This window comes from Palaemon carinicauda, chromosome 10 (assembly GCF_036898095.1).
Source record: "Palaemon carinicauda isolate YSFRI2023 chromosome 10, ASM3689809v2, whole genome shotgun sequence".
NCBI lineage: Eukaryota > Metazoa > Arthropoda > Malacostraca > Decapoda > Palaemonidae > Palaemon > Palaemon carinicauda.
This window is the reverse complement of record NC_090734.1, coordinates 15,340,741-15,360,021: the sequence shown is the minus strand read 5'-3', so window position 1 is coordinate 15,360,021 and position 19,281 is coordinate 15,340,741. Positions and strand designations below refer to the sequence as shown.

General features: G+C 49.4%; 1 protein-coding gene across 4 annotated transcripts in view; it reads right to left on the bottom strand.

The window, feature by feature from the left end:
- IntS14 (integrator complex subunit 14) overlaps positions 1-19,281 on the bottom strand; it is a 99,799-nt gene that overhangs the window by 72,445 nt on the left and 8,073 nt on the right. For all 4 annotated transcript variants that reach the window (XM_068381520.1, XM_068381517.1, XM_068381518.1 and 1 more), the window contains exons 2-5: positions 12,639-12,842; positions 2,007-2,177; positions 1,295-1,459; positions 1,057-1,140 (exon numbers count right to left, since the gene is read on the bottom strand). In XM_068381520.1, the coding sequence (XP_068237621.1) occupies positions 1,057-1,140; positions 1,295-1,459; positions 2,007-2,177; positions 12,639-12,821 (603 nt within the window). In that variant the 5' untranslated portion in view covers positions 12,822-12,842. The remainder of the gene's footprint in view (positions 1-1,056; positions 1,141-1,294; positions 1,460-2,006; positions 2,178-12,638; positions 12,843-19,281) is intronic.

The window sequence follows — 19,281 nt, the reverse complement described above, 5'->3', positions numbered from 1 at the left end:
ACTAGCCAGGGACTCAACTCTCTCACCCAGAGCTTGGATGGCACGCATCATATCAGCCATCGAAGGTTCCTGAGTGCCAGAAGGGGGATTAGGAGCAACCACTACAGGGGAAGGAATAGGTTGTGGGGCATGAGGAGAGGAAATGTCAATAGAACGAGAGGAACTTCTCCTAACTCTATCTCTCTCTAGCCTACGTGTATACTTTTGGAATTCGATAAAATCAAATTCCGAAAGCCCAACGCACTCCTCACATCGATCTTCCAATTGACAGGTTTTATCCCGACAATTGGAACAAACAGTGTGAGGGTCGATAGAGGCCTTCGGAAGACGCCTTGAACAGTCCCTAGCATTACACTTCCTAAATTTTGGGACTTGTGAAGGGTCAGCCATTTTGAATTGGTCAAAGGGGAATTCAAAAACTATCAAAAAGTCATCAACAAATAATCCGTAATCAAAAAAAGAATGCAAGGATTTTTGAAGAGAAAGCCTGCACAGCGAAAGCTCAAAACTAGAATAGTGTACTTCACCAAATAGTTGTGAAAACAAATCCAGTTAGCAACAGCGAATAAGTAGGTCTTGCCGGTAGCACGACAGAGAGAAAATTGAGTTCTTTGTTTACAATGAGTACTGGGTATCTGGACGACAGATGGCGCTGTTGAGTACACCCCCTACCTGTGTAGCGATCGCTGGCGAATTTTTCCTTAGAGTTTTTCTGTCGAGCAACAGAGTTGCAGCTATTATAATCACCGGCTAAGTTAAATATTGAAAATGACTGTTTGTAACAATGGAAGTGCATAGTTTGATGGCATTGTAAGACCGGAGAAGAATGTATACTTGTTGTAGAGTATCTTGGAACTTCTTTCGAGGTAAATTAAGCAAATGGCATAATAAGCACACCAGTTAGGAATACACATACTCCTATCCATATACATTTTCCACCAAGAGATTACATCAACAAAACGGTAAATTGAAATTAGCCGACTCTCAAACTTAGTAGAATGGAAAGGTTTTGGATGCTTAAGGATGTGTAATACTAAACTACAGTACTATGATTACCTTTTTAGTCAGCCCATCTTCTGGGATCAATATGTCTCCTTCACCATTAAGTTCTATCAAGCGCTGATACAGCGAATTCGATACCTGTATAAATAGAAGCATTTAATTCTTGAGCATTTGCTATCCAGCTACTCTTACAAAACAAACTCACACTATGCAATAACTAAAAGTACAAATATTGTACGAGAATAAAGTGAAACACACATTTCTTAGACAATGGAAAAAAAACTACAATCACCTGTAGAGATGGGTCATTTGGGTTAGCTATACAGACGATACTTAATTTTGCTGGGAAAGGAAAAGGCAGCGGAAACTGGGAAGTAACCCGGGAGTGAGCAGACATCATTGACTTCTGAAGGTTATGCTGTCCAGCCCCTGCATTCCCATCTGTTATCAAAACAATCTGAAAATTAAAATACATTTAAAATCATTTTCATGTACAGTACCGTATTACACAATCACTAACTTCTTATCTTACTTATGCCTTCTACACTTTCCTGGGTGTAAAATAAAACAGGTTCAATTGTACAATGTATGGAATTACTACGAACTTAGCTGTGTATAGAAAAAAGGATAGTTTGAGAAATATTATTTAACAGTTTCAAAAAAATTCACAAGCTACAAATAATATAAAATGATGGAGGGAGCCTAAAATGGAAATATCAAAACAGACAGAATTATCTTTATGCAGACAATGGGAAAAGCAGCACTGAAACTGCCAGAGCTTTACAATAACGATACTAAACAAGAGGTTAAGAACCCCAGAGGGACACTATTATTAGGTCATTTATGTGAAAGATCAAATAAGGCTAGCATTTCTATTCATAGGTACAATTCATGGAAATAATACTGTATTTGTTTTATGCAAAGAATAACTGGAATACAGAAACCTGTGTTACCTAAATCCATTTAAAACACAAATCAGTTCATCTAACAAATATTTACTCTACCTGACATGGGGTCCCATTACCCCATTCTTCTAAGACATGTTGTGCTGCTCCCATGAGCCCAACCTCAATGCTTGTCCTATCACACTCGTCAACCAAGTTCAAGGCATTCTTAATAGCATCAAAATCTCTGGTAAAGGGCATTAAAACTTTGTAAACAGATGAAAACACAATCTGAAAAGGAGAAAAAATCATACAGTACATATGATTTACAATACACGTTCATCCATATTAAAGCAACCAAAACGAATTCGACATTAGCACAGTACAGTATGTGTAACAATATGTTTTTATTTCTATTTACTTGAAAATGACAATACGGTACAGTAATTAATGGGGAGAAAAGGAGAGAAGGTGGTAAACAATTCTGTTAGACTAAAAAGTAGATGTGCATGGGGTTATCCGGTTATGTTCAATGAAAAATAATTTAAAAATAGAAACAGATAACAACCACCTATTTCATTCTTCCTTACAGTGCACATACAGTACTACATGGTGTTTACAGATAATAAAATACTAAAAATATGACAAATTCGTAGATAATTTGTATTTTTCCTAACGATACATACCTTAGCTATTTACATGGGGTAATTAATTTGGTGACAGCCGATGACGAGCCATAATGTTTTAACGAGGGTTTCCTACCCCACCGCTAGTTAGCGGGGGGGTAGGGAGGGGTTGCTAGCCACCCCTCCACCCTCACACACACCGGTGAAGATCCACTTTACTTAGAGGTAGGAATTATCTTGGGGGACAAGGCTGGCAGGCACATAACTGTAAATAGCTAAGGTTTGTATCGTTAGGAAAAATACAAATTATCTACGAATTTGTCATTTGTTCCATAACTGAATACAAAATACGCTATTTACATGGGGTGACTTAACCCTTAGGAAGGGAGGTAAGTCCCCTGCCATACTGGCTTTGGCTTGCCCGGGGGCCCCTAACCCGAGTTCATAAAGCAACTCAAGGGTTGGGGCCCCAGCGCCTCGCAGACAGCTGAGGGGCTGCTGCAGCCTACGTAAGTCGTATGTGTGAAGGTGAGCAATGACATGTCCTAGGAAGTTGACCTGGAGTTCTTTAGAAGGAAATCTAGGCTAGGACTACTCAATACCACCTCGTCAGGGTATGGGGACATGACAGTATTACAACTTAATACTAGGAACACAAGGAAGCATGGCTTACCTGCAGAGGTTGAGGTCAGCTGTGCAAAGGACCCAGGATGCTGTTTCTCTCCAAGGGAAGAAAGGATGAAGAAAAGAAAAGGGCCAGACAGATCTTTTCATTCACACAAACTAAAACCGGGTAACAATGCCCTCAACCCTCTGCTACTTGTCCAGTTAGGAGCCTGAGGTTAGACCAGCTGTTGTGCAGCCACCACAGGGCCGATAGAAAACGTATCGAGCCGTCTGTGTGTCACGTCTTGCAGGTAGTGGGCCGTGAAAGTGGTCTGACGCTTCCACACCCCAGCTTGCAGGACCTGCGTCACCGAAAATTTCTTCTTGAAGGCCAGGGACGTAGCAACGCCCCTGACATCATGCACCCTAGGGGGCTGTGACGGAGGAGGGTCAGAACTCAAGGCCAGGTGGACCACCTTGCGGATCCAGGCCGAGATGGTATTCCTGGTGACCCTCCTCTTCGTTTCCCCGGTGCTAGCGAACAAGTTCCGCACCTGGGGGCGGACTGTAGCTGTTCTTTTAAGATACAACCTCAGACTCCTGACTGGGCACAGTAGGAGATGGTCTGGGTCATCTGTTACAGAACGAAGACTCAAGACCTGGAAAGAGTCGAACCTAGGGTTCGGCACTCTCGGGTTCTGAGTCTTAGCAACAAACTCAGGGACGAATCCGAACGTTACCTCCCCCCATCCACTTGAATGGGCGACGTCGAAGGAGAGACCATGCAGTTCGCTGACTCGCTTGGCCGAGGCCAGAGCTAGATGGAACATTGTCTTCCAGGTAAGGTGGCGATCAGAAGCCTGGCGTAATGGTTCGTAAGGAGGCCTCTTAGGAGACCTGAGAACCCGAACCACGTTCCAAGGAGGAGGTCTCACTTCTAGTAAAGTGGCATCGAGGGGAGAGATACCCCTTCCACGGCACCAACCACAGAAAACTCTCCACTTCGCCTGGTAGACTCCTGCGGATGACATGCGCAGGTGGCCAGACATCCTTTCCGCAACTTGTTGCGAAAATCCTCTCTCTTTGAGGAGATGCTGGATAGTCTCCAGGCGTGAAGTCGAAGCGAAGCTACGGCTTTGTGAAAGATATTGGAGTGTGGTTGTTTGAGTAGTTCGTGACGTGGAGGGGGCTCCCTCGGGATCTACGTGAGGAGCTGCAGAAGGTCCGGAAACCACTCTGCGTGATGCCATAGCGGAGCTATCAAGGTAATCGAGAGGTTGACAGATGTTCTGGTCTTGTTGAGGACCCTCGTCATCAGACAGAACGGGGGAAAGGCGTACACATCCACGTTGTCCCACTGTTGTTGGAAGGCATCTTGCCAGAGGGCCTTGGGGTCCGGGACTGGGGAGCAGTACAGCGGAAGCTTGGTGTTCAACGCTGTAGCGAACAGGTCCACAGTCGGGGAACCCCACAAAGTCAGGACTTTGTTGGCTATTTGAGGATCCAAAGACCACTCGGTACTCACTATCTGCGTCTCTCTGCTCAGACTGTCGGCGAGCACATTCCTCTTGCCTGGAATGAAGCGAGCCGCAAGTGATATCGAGTGGGCTTCGGATCATCTCAGGATCTCTACTGCAAGATGGGACAGCTGTTCCGAAAAGGTACCTCCCTGCTTGTTAATGTGGCCCGCCAGGACTTGGTGGAACTTTTGAAGGGCCAGGAAAACGGCCTTCATCTATAGCAGGTTTATGTGAAGGTACTTTTCTGATTCTGACCACAGGCCTGAGGCCTTGTGGTTCAGAACGTGGGCACCCCACCCCTTGTTTGATGCGTCCGAAAACAGCATCAAATCCGGGTAAGGGACAAGAAGATCCACTCCCTTTCGTAGGTTCTCGTCTGCCACCCACCATCTGAGGTCCGCTCATTCCGCAGATCCCATGGGGATCAGGATGTCCGGGGAGTCGAGTCCTTGACTCCACCGAGACTTGAGTCGCCACTGAAGGGATCTCATCCAGAGGCGACTGTTGGGGACGAGACGGGTCAGGAAGGAGAGGTGGCCGAGGAGACGAAGCCACGATTGGGCTGGGAGCTCTTCTCGACTGAGGAAAGGTTTCGCAACCTTCCTCAGCCTTACTATCCTTTCGTCTGATGGGAAGGCTTTGTGGAGATTGGTGTCTATGATCATGCCTAGATATACCAGTTTCTGAGAGGGCTGCAGAGAGGACTTCTCGAGGTTTACCACGATCCCCAGATCCTGGCAAACTTCGAGGAGCTTGTCTCGGTGGCGAAGAAGGGATGCCTCCGAGTCTGCCAGGATCAGCCAGTCATCCAGGTAACGGAGAAGACGGATTCCGATACTGTGAGCCCATGAAGAGATGATGGTGAAGACTCAGGTGAACACCTGAGGCGCTCTGGAGAGGCCGAAACACAACACCTTGAACTGGTAGATCTTGTTGTCTAGGCAAAATCTCAGGTACTATACTTCCTTGAAGACGGATGGATTGGGATCCGGAAGTACGCGTCATTCAGGTCCAGTGTGCACATGAAGTCTTGTGGTCTCACTGCAAGTCTGACCGTGTCTGCCGTCTCCATACTGAACGGAGTCTGCTTGACAAACCCGTTCAGTGTCGAGAGGTCGATGACTGGTCTCCAGCTTCCAGACACCTTTCTTACAAGAAAGAGTCGATTGTAGAAGCCAGGGGACCCGTCCACGACCTCCTGGAGAGCGTTCTTCTCCAACATGGTCTGGACTTCGGCCCGAAGGGCCTGCCCTTTTGCCGATCCCATGGCAAAAGAGCTCAACGACACTGGATTTGCTGTCAGGGGAGGGAGAGATACTGTGAACGGGACACGATACCCTAGGGATATCACGGAGACCGTCCAGGCAACCGCCCCGAGTTGCTGCCACCTTGCTGCGCAACTCTGCAGGCATCCCCCCACTGGTGGACACGCGGGGGGAATGCCAACCCTAGCACTTCCGGCCTCGGCCGGAGCCTCTAGGGTTCTTGCCTCCCCTGGAGGACTTTTTCCCCCTCCTGCCCTTGGCAGGAAAGGGCTTAGACACCTTGGGCTTCGCTGCTACGGTAGTCTTCTTCGTATCCTTGACAGGACGGGGCTGCTGAACCGCCGGAGGCTTATAGGGCCTCGATGTTAGGGCCCTATGGATGAGGGAAACCTGGTTGGATTTCCTCCACCTCTTGGCAGAGAGCTCCACATCATTAGGCTCAAACAAACTCTTACCGAGAACGGAAGAGTGTCTGAGCCTGCTCGACTCGGCACTGGGAACCTTATGGTGGAACCTCTCGACAACAGCGTCCCTGCGTTTGAGGATCGTGTTGGCCCACAAGCTCGAGACTTGGTGGGACAGGAACTCGATGGTCCGAGTGCCCGAGAGGAGAAAAGTTTCAAGCGCCTTTCTGGTGCTTTCCTTCGAGAGATCCTCGGACCGCACCAGGGTGCCCAGAGACCCCAGCCAGATGTCGAGCCATGAAGTGGCTTGCATAGCGCACTTGATGACCTTCTCCTGGCTCTGGATCTCAGTGGCTGAGAAGGATACGTGCCGGTTGGAGAGCCTCTCAAGAGGGACTCCCCCTGTGAGTCCTTCCACGGAGTGATGTAAGGGAAGGCTCAGCGCAGACTCCTCAAGGACTTCAAATTACCTCCTCCGATGAACCCGAGGAGGAGGGAGGAGCTTATTTCCGGCACTGGATCTACTGGAGGAGGCAAGCTCCGCGAGCTGGCCCTCGATCTTGTCTCTGTCACTCTTCATCCCTTGGGACCAGGGCAATGCTGCGCTGGGTCTAGAGGGCTTCTGAGTGCCGTAGACGCGATCCAGGACCGTGTCCTTACCCTCACGAGGTGGGACCTCAAGGTCTGGAATCCCATTAAGGTTCCTCATGAGAATCAGGACCTGTCAGAACGCGTGTTCTGACTCCTGGTGCTCGCCTCCTGATGGACTTGCAGCGAAGTCTCCGGACCCCAGAGGCTCTTCCTGGGGGGGGGAAACGTGGGCATCCTCTATGGCTCTGGGCTGTTCCTGTCTGATCCTAGAAGACAATTTTGGAATCGTTTTAGTGTCCTTAGGTTCCCTCCTGGGAGGGATGCAGGACTCTAAAAGCGAAGGGAGCAAGTCCTTCTCCACCTCAGGACGAGGAGACCTCTCGGGAAGAGGAGGACCATCCACCATTGGTGCGATGGGGGAGTATTCCTGCTCAGCCAACTCCCCTGAGGAGGGGTAATCCTCCTCCGCAGGGGAGGGCGAGAAGGTCTGAGGGGGAGTAGGATCCTTGCGCAAAGATCTACGCGGGGACAGCACAGGCCTCGGAGGAGGATCCACGGGAGAGACTCCTCTCTTCCTTTTCAGGGGGGAGGAAGCTGCCGCTGGTTCGCGACCCGAATCAGAGAGTGTTGGCTTAATAGCCCGCACGAGAGCTCTGAGTAGGGTGTCGAACCAGGGCTGCTGACTGACAGCAGCGCTGTCAGACATTCCCTCTGACAGGAAAGAGATCGATGGATCCCTAGGAGGAGACGACACACGAGAGTTCGCCTGCCGGGCTGTAAGAGAAGAATCCCAAGACCTGTCCGAGGAGCGTTCCCCCTCTGGCGAGCGCGCTGGTCTGCGCTTGCGGGGAGGGGAACGCGACAAAGAAGAAACCGCCTGACGGCCATCACGCTGGGGCTCGTATACCGGGCCCAAATCAGGGTCGCGCGCGAGAGAAGGGCGCAAAGCTGGAAAATCGCGCGGGGGCGCGATGGTGCGCAGAAGGATGGTCAGGAGCAATGGCGCGCTGGAGACAGAGCGGGAGCGTGGCCGTGGGGGCCACGGAAGCCTGAGCGGGAACATGCCCGCGAGCGTGAGTGGGCGATGGTGTGGGCGTGCGGCGAGCTGGAACAGGAGGCGGCCAAACGCGAGGGCGCGCAGTGATCTGGTGCATCCCCGGAGGGCGAGCGATAACAGGAGCGCCCAAGTGGGTGTCCAAAAACTGGCCGAGTGCGCGATAGTGCGGGAGCAGGGTCGCGAGCGACCTGGGAACGAGAGCTTTGATGACGGTCTGGCTGGACCGGTTTACTCGCCTGTGCAAGCGCTAGGTGCGCTGGAGATCGTGGGCGCACAAGACCCGTATCAGGAACAGGTCGCGTCGGGGTTCGCTGCTTTGGAGGTTGCGAGGTGCGAGCCGCGTGAGGGCGTTCTGGTGTGAGTTGCGCCATCACCGCTGTCTTAAAGACAGGCACGGGGCGTGAAGCAGGAACAGGGCGCGATTTGGGCGCGTCGAGCGCGATCGTATCAGCAATAGATTCGCGCGGTTCCAGAGGCGGCCGTGAGCGCCCGTGCGCTGGCTTGGCAACCTCTGGGGCGACGAGCTGAGTCGTCGCGACGCGTGGTCGCGTTGGAGCTGTAACAGGAACTGCGCGCGGGCGCGCATCGCGAACCTCTCTCGTATCATGAGCTTCCCTTGTATCGCGAACCTCCTTAGGTGGGCGCAATGGGCCCAAAGCGGCACGTGGGCGCATTGGGGTGCACGTGAGCGCTGGATCTGGAATCGCGTGGGGACGCGTATCGCGTCTCTCCCCCGCAGGGCGCGACGAGTCCGAAGGAACCTGTGGACGCCTGTGCGCCAACTCAGGAACCTCCTGGATAGCGCGCGGTGAAACAGGAACAGGGGGCCGGCGAGGTGCAGGAGGGCGCGTGAGCACTGGAGGCCACTGGGGCAACGGTGGGCGCGTAGGCGCCTTATCAGGAACTGGCCGCAAGTGCGCAGGAGAGCGCGGCGGTGCTACAACAGGAACAGGGCGCGTTTGCGCAATTGAGCGCTTACGCGCTACATCAGGAACTGCTGGAGGGCGACGGGGCGCCGATGGGCGTGGACGCGCAGGGGAATCCTGGCAAGCAACAGGAACAGTGGCGCGAACGCCTAAGGGTGAGCGCCGAGGCGCTTTGTCCAGAACGACAGGAACAACAGCAACAGGGTGCGCAGTCGGAGCCTTAGGCTTAGGGGCGAGCGGCGCAGTTGCGCGCTCAAGTCCCTGAGACCCCGAAGGGTCAGGAGGTTGCGCAGTGGCAGTCTCCGGCGCGTAAAGCGCGTCAGCAGCTTTAGATGTAGGTGGTTGAGGTGACAACTCACATTGTCCCGAAGGACGACCATCCTCCGACGGGGATAGCGAACGATCCCTGGAGAGGTCAAGGGTGGTAGCAGGTAGATCAGGAGAACGGCGAGTCGTCTCCTCCGCAGAGGACTGTGGTGACGACGAGCCGAAGGGGGAAGGAAGGCCTCTACGGCGAAGGGGAGGGCGAGCCTTCCGCCTGATACGCCCACGAGGGGCCGTGGGATCAGCAGGCTGACCATCAACAGGCCTCCGAAGAGGCGTCTCTACCAGAGAACTCCCCCGAGAGGGAGTCTCAGCAGAAGGAGAGACCGTGGGACTAAGCTCCTCCCTCGAAGTATGTTCAGAGGGAGAGACAGAGCCTAATGCTACCGCAGCCACAGGAACAGGAGTTTGGTCAGACCCACGGGATGTTTCCGACACAAAACCGTCAACCCCAGACAGAGGATCTATGTCCGCTGAGGTTGACGATTGTTCGGCAGCCACACCCCGTTTGATCATACCAAACAAGGCTTCCTTGGAGGGCAAACCCTGCAACCCCAAGAAGCCCAAAGCTGAAAAAGGTTATTGTTAGAAACAAATACCTCCTCCGAGGGGGGAGGGGCAGCCGCCTCGCTATGGTAGGCAACAACCTCTCCCTCACCACGGGATCAGTTAATGACATCAACATTACGGTCTACGCTACCTCTCGCCGGCCTCTCGGAAGAGGCCACCCGAGCGGGAGCTTCGGAGGAGGAATGGGCGTCGGAAGAAGAAGACTTAGGATTTTCTCTCTTCCGAGAAACCTCGGAAGGAGAAAGATTCCTCTTAGCCTTCTTCTTACATCGTCGGGCAAACCTCTCCCACTGGGAGGTAGACCACTCCCTACACTCAATGCACAAATTAGAACTATCACACCGTTGGCCCCTACACTGTGGGCATAAGGAGTGAGGATCCGTTTCCATGGCCGACATAAAGGTCCCACAAGGGCAGCCGGGAAGACCAGGGCAAGTGCGCATAAGGAGAGTAGAGGCCAACTTCACACACAAACACTGAAAGAAAAAGCAGACAAAAATTATGGCAGTCAAAAGAGAGGAGAGCGCCGACAGGTCTGTCGTCTCTCCGAGCCAAAAGTAAAGTGGATCTTCACCGGTGTGTGTGAGGGGGGAGGGGTAGCTAGCTACCCCTCCCTACCCCCCGCTAACTAGCGGTGGGGTAGGAAACCCTCATTAAAACTTTATGGCTCGTCATCGGCTGTCGCCAAAGTAATTACCCCATGCAAATAGCATGGTTTGTATTCAGTTACGGAACAAACCAAAATTTACACAAAAGGCTTTGGTTGTCCAACTGTACCTGTCATCCTCATTAAGAGTTTCAGAGAGTAATCGTTCTCCGAGATACACAATTCAGGGGAACAAAGCAATCATAGGCAAAATAAAATCATTACAGTATCTCTATGTGGTCATATATCAGTGTTATGACATGATGAAAAAAGAAAAAATTCAAAATATTTGCATCATGAGTCACAATATGCCTTATCATCATTCATCCACAAATGGATTAAATTTGAGAATGGAACTGTAAAACATCCTATCTAATCTAATAACAGTCCTTCACTACTACTGACATTTAAAATTCCTTAGTAGATGATTAATATAACCAAGAAATGCGTCAAAAAAAAGTTTGATATTTCACAAACTACCAGTATACTCATAGCACATCACAGCCCTGTATTATAGATATGTACTCCATAATACAAGATTACACAACATAAATGACTATCTACCTACAGTAGTGTGTTGTGATATACAGTCGCTACTATTACTTCTCTCTAAAAGACTCAAACACTGCCATCTTTCAACTTCTTTATCAATCTAGGCTAGCCATTCCAAAATTTCACTTGCAATTAGTAGTTTGCCTGACGACACCTTGGTTGTCTTGCTAACGATCAACCTTTCTCAAACAATTATCAAACTTCCATCAGCAACTGCACTCTTAACCCATGTTCATATATTTGATCACCATCTCTCAAAAATCAGTTATTGATCAATACCAGTTGCTATGGAAATTTCAACAGTCTTGATGTATTTGGCACTTGATAATTGTGAAATATTATCATGCTTGATAATGCCCTGCCTGTTGTTAACTAACGCCAATTAAGATAATGCTGAACTTCACTGATCAACTGTCACTAAAGGACTACTATGCTGACAAACATCTCTCAGATAGTCACTGTCAGATGATTTACTTTCAAAATCATCAACACCTAACATTTAATCTCCCCCTATTCTATCCCCTCTGACGGTCCAGCACTTTGCTGCAGTAGAGGGGCTTGAGTGTCTCAATGATGGGCTGGGCAATGGCGATGGGGTAGTTTATCCACCCTGACAGGCTCAACCATACCGCTAAGGCCAGTTCTGAGAGACCAGACCAAGACTGGACCCCTATAGGCCTTCTCCTTTATTTAAGATAGGCAAAGGCTAGGAGAAGGAAAACTCCAAAATCAAACCAAACAAGACCCCAACGGCGGAGCTTCCCAGCGCCGGCGGAAGAGGGCAATGCCTGTCGGGCAGGCAACAAGGCGGGCCTTGACATAACAAGAACCCGGCAGCCCGATGCAACCAACATCGGAGAAGCCGCCTGTCTCATATGTCTTGAGCCGCGGTGAAAACGATGTGGGCCAAGTGTGTGTGCGTGGCCGTTGCAAAGCCACGACCACCCAAAACAATATACCCAGCTACTGGCAGTCTGTCGTTTCCTCCACCCTTCTTCTGATAGGAGGCTGATGGCTAACGACAGAACCCAATACTCGGACACGAGTGGGCGCCGACGACGACGATTCTATCACATAGTAGTTCAATCCTCAGCTTTAGGATTGTCATATCTTCAGCTGTTCTAATGTCCAACATCATACAATATGTCTCAACACACACTTCTATTATCATATCGGTAAAATCTCAGTTTTTTGCAAAGTCACAACTAGGTTACTTCTTTACCCTTGGCCTTTTTATCACTCTAAGACCATCATATATTTGATTTTCCTATCCAATCACCCATTAGCCTTGTAATTGCCATCAGCTATTCTGTCATAAAATTGTGGAGGACTGTAATTTACATGGTATGAAATTTTCTTTGCAGTGTACTTTCAGCCCACAGCTAAAATGCTTTCTTCTTAATTCTTTTTATCCATTCTTTAGCGTCGCTTCCCCAAAAAATCTTCCTTCTCTAACTTTACCCTAGTTTAATTCTCATCTCTTCCTCAAGAACAAATTCACTTGAAAATCCTTATGAATATCAAGAAACATAACAGAGTTCTACTGTTAAACTACTACAGTACATTACATAGTGATAACATAAACATGTACAGTTCACAGTACTTGCAAACATTCTCTGTACCTTAAGAAAAATTGTATATAAACTATGGGTATCTTTAACTTACCAAAGATGCAAATTCCAGCTTGCAATGTTGAGTAAAATGATCAAGTAAAATGTTGCAGCCATGAGCAGCCAAGTCTTTTCTTAATGGAAGAGGCTCAACTTCTTCATCCTCTGGATTTGGACTTGCTACATCTACGCCTCGGCTCATTGACAGAGACACATCTAATAGTATAACGGTGGGCATTGTGGTCCTGTACTTTTAAACCTTAAACAAAAAACAAAATTAACCTTTATAAACACCTATAAAACACAGAAATTATCAAATAAAGTTCATATATAGATTCAGACATGAATTATTATTCTTTTTCCAATAGTAACCTAGCTTGTTTGATAAGGAAGAAAATACAACAGGGGCCTACTTAAGCCCTCAAGTAAATTTCCTTACTCAAGACAAAGATTGGTATACGTAACTTTTCAACCTATTAAAATGTTATTTTCATTAGTAAAATAAATTTTTGAATATACTTACCCGGTGATCATATAGCTGTCAGCTCTGCTGCCCGACAGAAAAACCTAAGGACAAAATACGCCAGCGATCGCTATACAGGTAGGGGGTGTTCATCAACAGCGCCATCTGTCGAGCAGGTACTCAAGTACTCCCAGTAAACACAGAACCAATTTTCTCCTCGGTCCACTGGGTCTCTATTGGGGAGGAAGGGAGGGTCCTTTAATATATGATCACCGGGTAAGTATATTAAAAAATTTATTTTACTAATGAAAATAACACTTTTCAATATTAAACTTAGCCGGTGATCATATAGCTGATTCACACCCAGGGGGGTGGGTAGAGACCAGCATTATATGTTTACTTTAAGAGCTAAGTATTTTGTATTTCATTTTAGCAGTTATTCAAAATAACAAACATAAAATTAATAAGTACCTGGTAAGGAAGTCGACTTGAACAATTACTCTATCTTTTTAAGTACGTCTTCCTTACTGAGCCTCGCGATCCTCATAGGATGCTGAGCGACTCCTAGGAGCTGAAGTATGAAGGGTTGCAACCCATACTAAAGGACCTCATCAAAACCTCTAATCTAGGCGCTTCTCAAGAAAAGAATTTGACCACCCGCCAAATCAACCAGGATGCGAAAGGCTTCTTAGCCTTCCGGACAACCCAAAGAACAACAATAAAAAACATTTCAAGAGAAAGATTAAAAAGGTTATGGGATTAGGGGAATGTAGTGGTTGAGCCCTCACCCACTACTGCACTCGCTGCTACGAATGGTCCCAGGGTGTAGCAGTTCTCGTAAAGAGACTGGACATCTTTAAGGTAAAATGATGCGAACACTGACTTGCTTCTCCAATAGGTTGCATCCATTACACTTTGCAGAGATCTGTTTTGTTTGAAGGCCACTGAAGTTGCGACAGCTCTAACTTCATGTGTCCTTACCTTCAGCAAAGCATGGTCCTCCTCATTCAGATGGGAATGAGCTTCTCGAATCAAAAGTCTGATATAATAAGAAACTGCATTCTTTGACATAGGTAAAGAAGGTTTCTTAATAGCGCACCATAAAGCTTCTGACTGTCCTCGTAATGGTTTAGTACGTTTCAAATAGTACTTAAGAGCTCTTACAGGGCATAGGACTCTTTCTTGTTCATTTCCAACCAAATTAGAAAGGCTTGGAATATCGAACGATTTGGGCCAAGGACGAGAAGGAAGTTCGTTTTTGGCTAAAAAACCAAGCTGTAAGGAACATGTAGCCGTTTCAGATGAAAATCCAATGTTTCTGCTGAAGGCGTGTATCTCACTGACTCTTTTAGCTGTTGCTAAGCAGACGAGGAAAAGGGTCTTCAAAGTGAGATCTTTAAAAGAGGATGATTGAAGCGGTTCGAACCTTTCTGACATAAGGAATCTTAGTACCACGTCTAAGTTCCAACCTGGTGTGGCCAACCGACGCTCCTTCGAGGTCTCAAAAGACTTAAGGAGGTCCTGTAGATCTTTGTTGTTGGAAAGATCTAAGCCTCTGTGACGGAAGACTGCTGCCAACATGCTTCTGTAACCCTTGATCGTGGGAGCTGAAAGCGATCTTTCCTTCCTTAAGTATAAAAGGAAGTCAGCTATCTGAGTTACAGAGGTACTGGTTGAGGATACTGATACCGACTTGCACCAGTTTCGGAAGACTTCCCACTTCGACTGGTAGACTTTAAGAGTGGATGTCCTTGCTCTAGCAATCGCTCTGGCTGCCTCCTTCGAAAAGCCTCTAGCTCTCGAGAGTCTTTCGATAGTCTGAAGGCAGTCAGACGAAGAGTGTGGAGGCTTGGGTGTACCTTCTTTACGTGCGGCTGACGCAGAAGGTCCACTCTTAGAGGAAGTGTTCTGGGAACGTCTACTAGCCATTGCAGTACCTCGGTGAACCATTCTCTCGCGGGCCAGAGGGGAGCAACCAACGTCAACCTTGTCCCTTCGTGAGAGGCGAACTTCTGCAGTACTCTGTTGACAATCTTGAACGGGGGGGGAATGCATAAAGGTCTAGATGGGACCAATCCAGAAGAAAGGCATCTATGTGAACTGCTGCTGGGTCCGGAATCGGTGAGCAATAAATTGGGAGCCTCTTGGTCATCGAGGTTGCAAACAGATCTATGGTAGGCTGACCCCACAAGGCCCATAGTCTCTTGCATACATTCTTGTGAAGGGTCCACTCTGTTGGGATGATTTGACCCTTCCGGCTGAGGCGGTCTGCCATGACATTCATGTTGCCTTGAATGAACCTCGTTACTAACGATATGTTTCGATCTCTTGACCAGGTGAGGAGGTCCCTTGCGATCTCGTACAACGTCCTCGAATGAGTCCCTCCTTGCTTGGAGATGTACGCCAAGGCTGTGGTGTTGTCGGAGTTCACCTCCACCACCTTGCCTAGAAGGAGGGACTTGAAGCTTCTCAAGGCCAGATGAACTGCCAGTAGCTCCTTGCAGTTGATGTGCAACGTTCTTTGATCCGCATTCCACGTGCCCGAGCATTCCCGACCGTCCAATGTCGCACCCCAGCCCGTGTCCGATGCGTCCGAGAAGAGAATGTGGTTGGGGGTCTGAACAGCCAGTGGCAGACCCTCCCTGAGGAGAATGTTGTCCTTCCACCAAGTCAGTGAAGACTTCATCTTCTCGGAAATAGGAATCGAGACCGCTTCTAGCGTCTTGTCCTTTCTCCAGTGAACAGCCAGGTGAAATTGAAGGGGTCGGAGGTGGAGTCTCCCTAACGCGATGAACTGGTGCAGTGATGAAAGCGTCCCTATCAGACTCATCCACTGTCTGACTGAACATCGGTCCTTCTTCAGCATGTTCTGGATGCATTCTTGGGCTTGACTGATTCAGGGGGCCGACGGAAAAGCCCGAAAAGCTTGACTCTGAATCTCCATTCCCAGGTACACTATAGTTTGGGATGGGACGAGTTGGGACTTTTCCATATTGACCAGGAGACCCAATTCCTTGGTCAGATCCAGAGTCCACTTTAGATTCTCCAGACAGTGACGACTTGACGAAGCTCTTAGAAGCCAGTTGTCCAAATAGAGGGAGGCTCTGATGTCTGCTAAATGCAGGAATTTGGCAATATTCCTCATCAGTTTCGTAAAAACAAGAGGTGCCGTGCTTAGGCCAAAGCACAGGGCTTGAAACTGGTATACAACCTTCCCGAAAACGAACCTTAGAAAAGGTTGGGAATCTGGGTGGATGGGGACGTGAAAGTAAGCGTCCTTTAGGTCTAACGAGACCATCCAGTCTTCCTTCCTGACCGATGCTAGAACCGACTTTGTCGTCTCCATGGTGAACGTCTGCTTTGTGACAAAGACATTCAGAGCACTGACGTCTAGCACCGGTCTCCACCCTCCTGTCTTCTTCGCCACTAAGAAGAGACGGTTGTAGAAGCCCGGGGATTGATGGTCCCGGACTTTGACTACCGCTCCCTTTTGTAGTAAGAGAGACACCTGTTGCTGCAAAGCTAGTCTCTTGTCCTCCTCTCTGTACCTGGGAGAGAGGTCGATGGGAGTTGTTGCTAGAGGGGGCTTGCGCAAGAATGGAATCTTGTACCCCTCTCTGAGTAACTTCACAGATTGTGCGTCTGCGCCCCTGTTCTCCCAGGCCTGCCAGTAGTTCTTGAGCCTGGCTCCCACTGCTGTCTGAAGAAGGTGGCAGTCAGACTCTGCCTCTAAAGGACTTGGAACCCTTCTTCTTGCTCCCACGTTGACCTTCGGCACGAGCACCTCCTCTGCTGGAGGCTCTGCCACGAAAGGGCGGAATGAACCTTGACGCTGGAGTGTCCATCCTGGCTCTAGGCACGGAGGGCAAAGGGGTGGCTTTGCGTGCGGATGACGCAACCAGGTCATGAGTGTCTTTCTGGATCAAGGAGGCGGCAATCTCCTTGATCAACTCCTCAGGGAAGAGGCACTTCGAGAGAGGAGCAAACATAAGTTCCGACTTTTGACATGGGGTGACTCCAGCTGACAAGAAGGAGCAAAGGTGATCCCACTTCTTGAGGACCCCGGACACGAAAGAAGCCGCAAGCTCACTAGAACCATCCCGTATGGCTTTGTCCATGCAGGACATAATGAGCATGGAAGTTTCCTTGTCAGAAGGGGAGGTCTTCCTGCTCAACGCTCCCAAACACCAGTCCAAAAAGTTAAAGACTTCGAATGCTCGAATTACTCCTTTCATAAGATGGTCCATATCCGAAGGAGTCCAACAAATCTTGGAGCGTCTCATGGCCAGCCTGCGGGGAGAGTCTACCAGACTTGAGAAGTCGCCCTGGGCAGAGGCAGGAACTCTCAAGCCGAGAACTTCTCCCGTGGCATACCAGACGCTAGATCTGGAAGCAAGCTTGGCCGGGGGAAACATGAAGGCTGTCTTCCCAAGTTGCTTTTTGGACTGCAACCAATCTCCCAGTACCCTTAAAGCTCTCTTGGACGAGCGAGCGAGTACGAGCTTCGTAAAGGCAGGTGCGGATGACTGCATGCCTAAAGCGAACTCAGAGGGAGGCGAGCGTGGTGCTGCAGACACAAACTGATCAGGATATAAATCCTTGAACAGCGCAAGCACTTTCCTAAAGTCTAAGGAGGGAGGCGTGGTCTTGGGTTCGTCGATGTCCGTGTGTTGGTCGTCAAGATGTGCAGCGTCGTCATCATCAGAGAGTCCATCGTCTGAATGTTGAGGAGGAAGCGGCAAAGGAGTAGGTAAAAGCTGGTCGGCTGAGTACGGCAGCACGGGTGCATGCGTGGCTGCACTGGACCCAACGTCATGGAACTGTTGGTCAGTCTGTAAACTGGTAACAACCATAGCTGAGTGGGGACGCAAGGCGTCTACTCCTGACTGCGGTCGAGTAGCGGAAACCACAGTGGGTTGCGGAGGTTGACGCACAGCGTCAAAACACGGCAACTTAACTCCACCCTCCTGTTGTTGTGGTAGCACACGAACGTCAACGGAGGGTTCCGTGCGTCGGTGAACGTCAACATGCGTCTGGCAGGGTCGACTGCGCATGGGTGGTGGAACTCTCACAGCTGGAGTGCGGGAGCAGGAAGCCTCAGCGTCTACTGGGCGCACAACCGTGGTTGGTTGTAGGCTAACGGGTGCAGCGTCAACCTTCTCCGCACGATACTCCTGCATGAAAGAAGCTAACTGAGTCTGCATAGACTGTAGCAAAGACCACTTAGGGTCTACAGCAGCAGGTGCGGCAACAGACGGTGTTACTGCCTGTTGCGGTACCACTTTGCCTCTCTTAGGAGGTGTGCAGTCGTCGGAGGACTGCAGCGAGTCAGAACTGACCCAGTGGCTACACCTGGGCCGTTGGACTTGCGCGGAAGGGACCTTGCGTTTAAGAGGCCGTGAGACCTTGGTCCATCGTTTCTGGCGTGAAACCTCTTCCGCAGACGAGGAATGAACGGGCTCACTCGTCTTCTTGTGGGTGGGGCGATCTAGGAAAGATACGTCCGAAACCACGGAGGGAACGTCTGTCCGCTGATTAAAGCCTGTCGAACCCTTTTGTCGTACGACATTGCTTCTCCCCTGGGCTTGGGAGCTTGCAAGAGGTCCCGGACTGGGAGGACGACAGGCACGAACAGACGCACCCTCATGCGTAACACTGACACTTTTCACTGCACTAACACTCACTTCACTTCCCACTGCACTCTTACCCTTCAACTCCCTGACGTCAGCCATGAGTTGATTGCGGTCACTCGCCAATGACTCAACTCTCTCACCCAGAGCCTGGATGGCACGCATCATATCTGCCATCGAAGGTTGATGAGTGCTAGAAGGGGGGTCGGGAGCAACCACTACAGGGGAAGGAATAGGGTGTGGGGCATGGGGAGAGGAAAAATCAACTGAGCGAGACGAACTCCTCCTGACTCTATCTCTCTCTAGCCTACGTGCATATTTCAGGAATTCTTGAAAATCGAATTCCGAAAGCCCAACGCATTCCTCACATCGATCTTCCAATTGACAGGCTTTACCCCAACAATTGGAACAAATGGTGTGCGGATCGATAGAGGCCTTCGGAAGACGCCTTGAACAGTCCCTAGCGCTACACTTCCTGTACTTGGGGACTTGAGAAGGGTCAGACATCTTGAATTAGTCAAAAGGGGGAATTCAAAATCTATCCAAGTCGTCAACAAATAATCCAAAATTCAATAAAAGAATGCAAGGACGTATTGAAGATAACC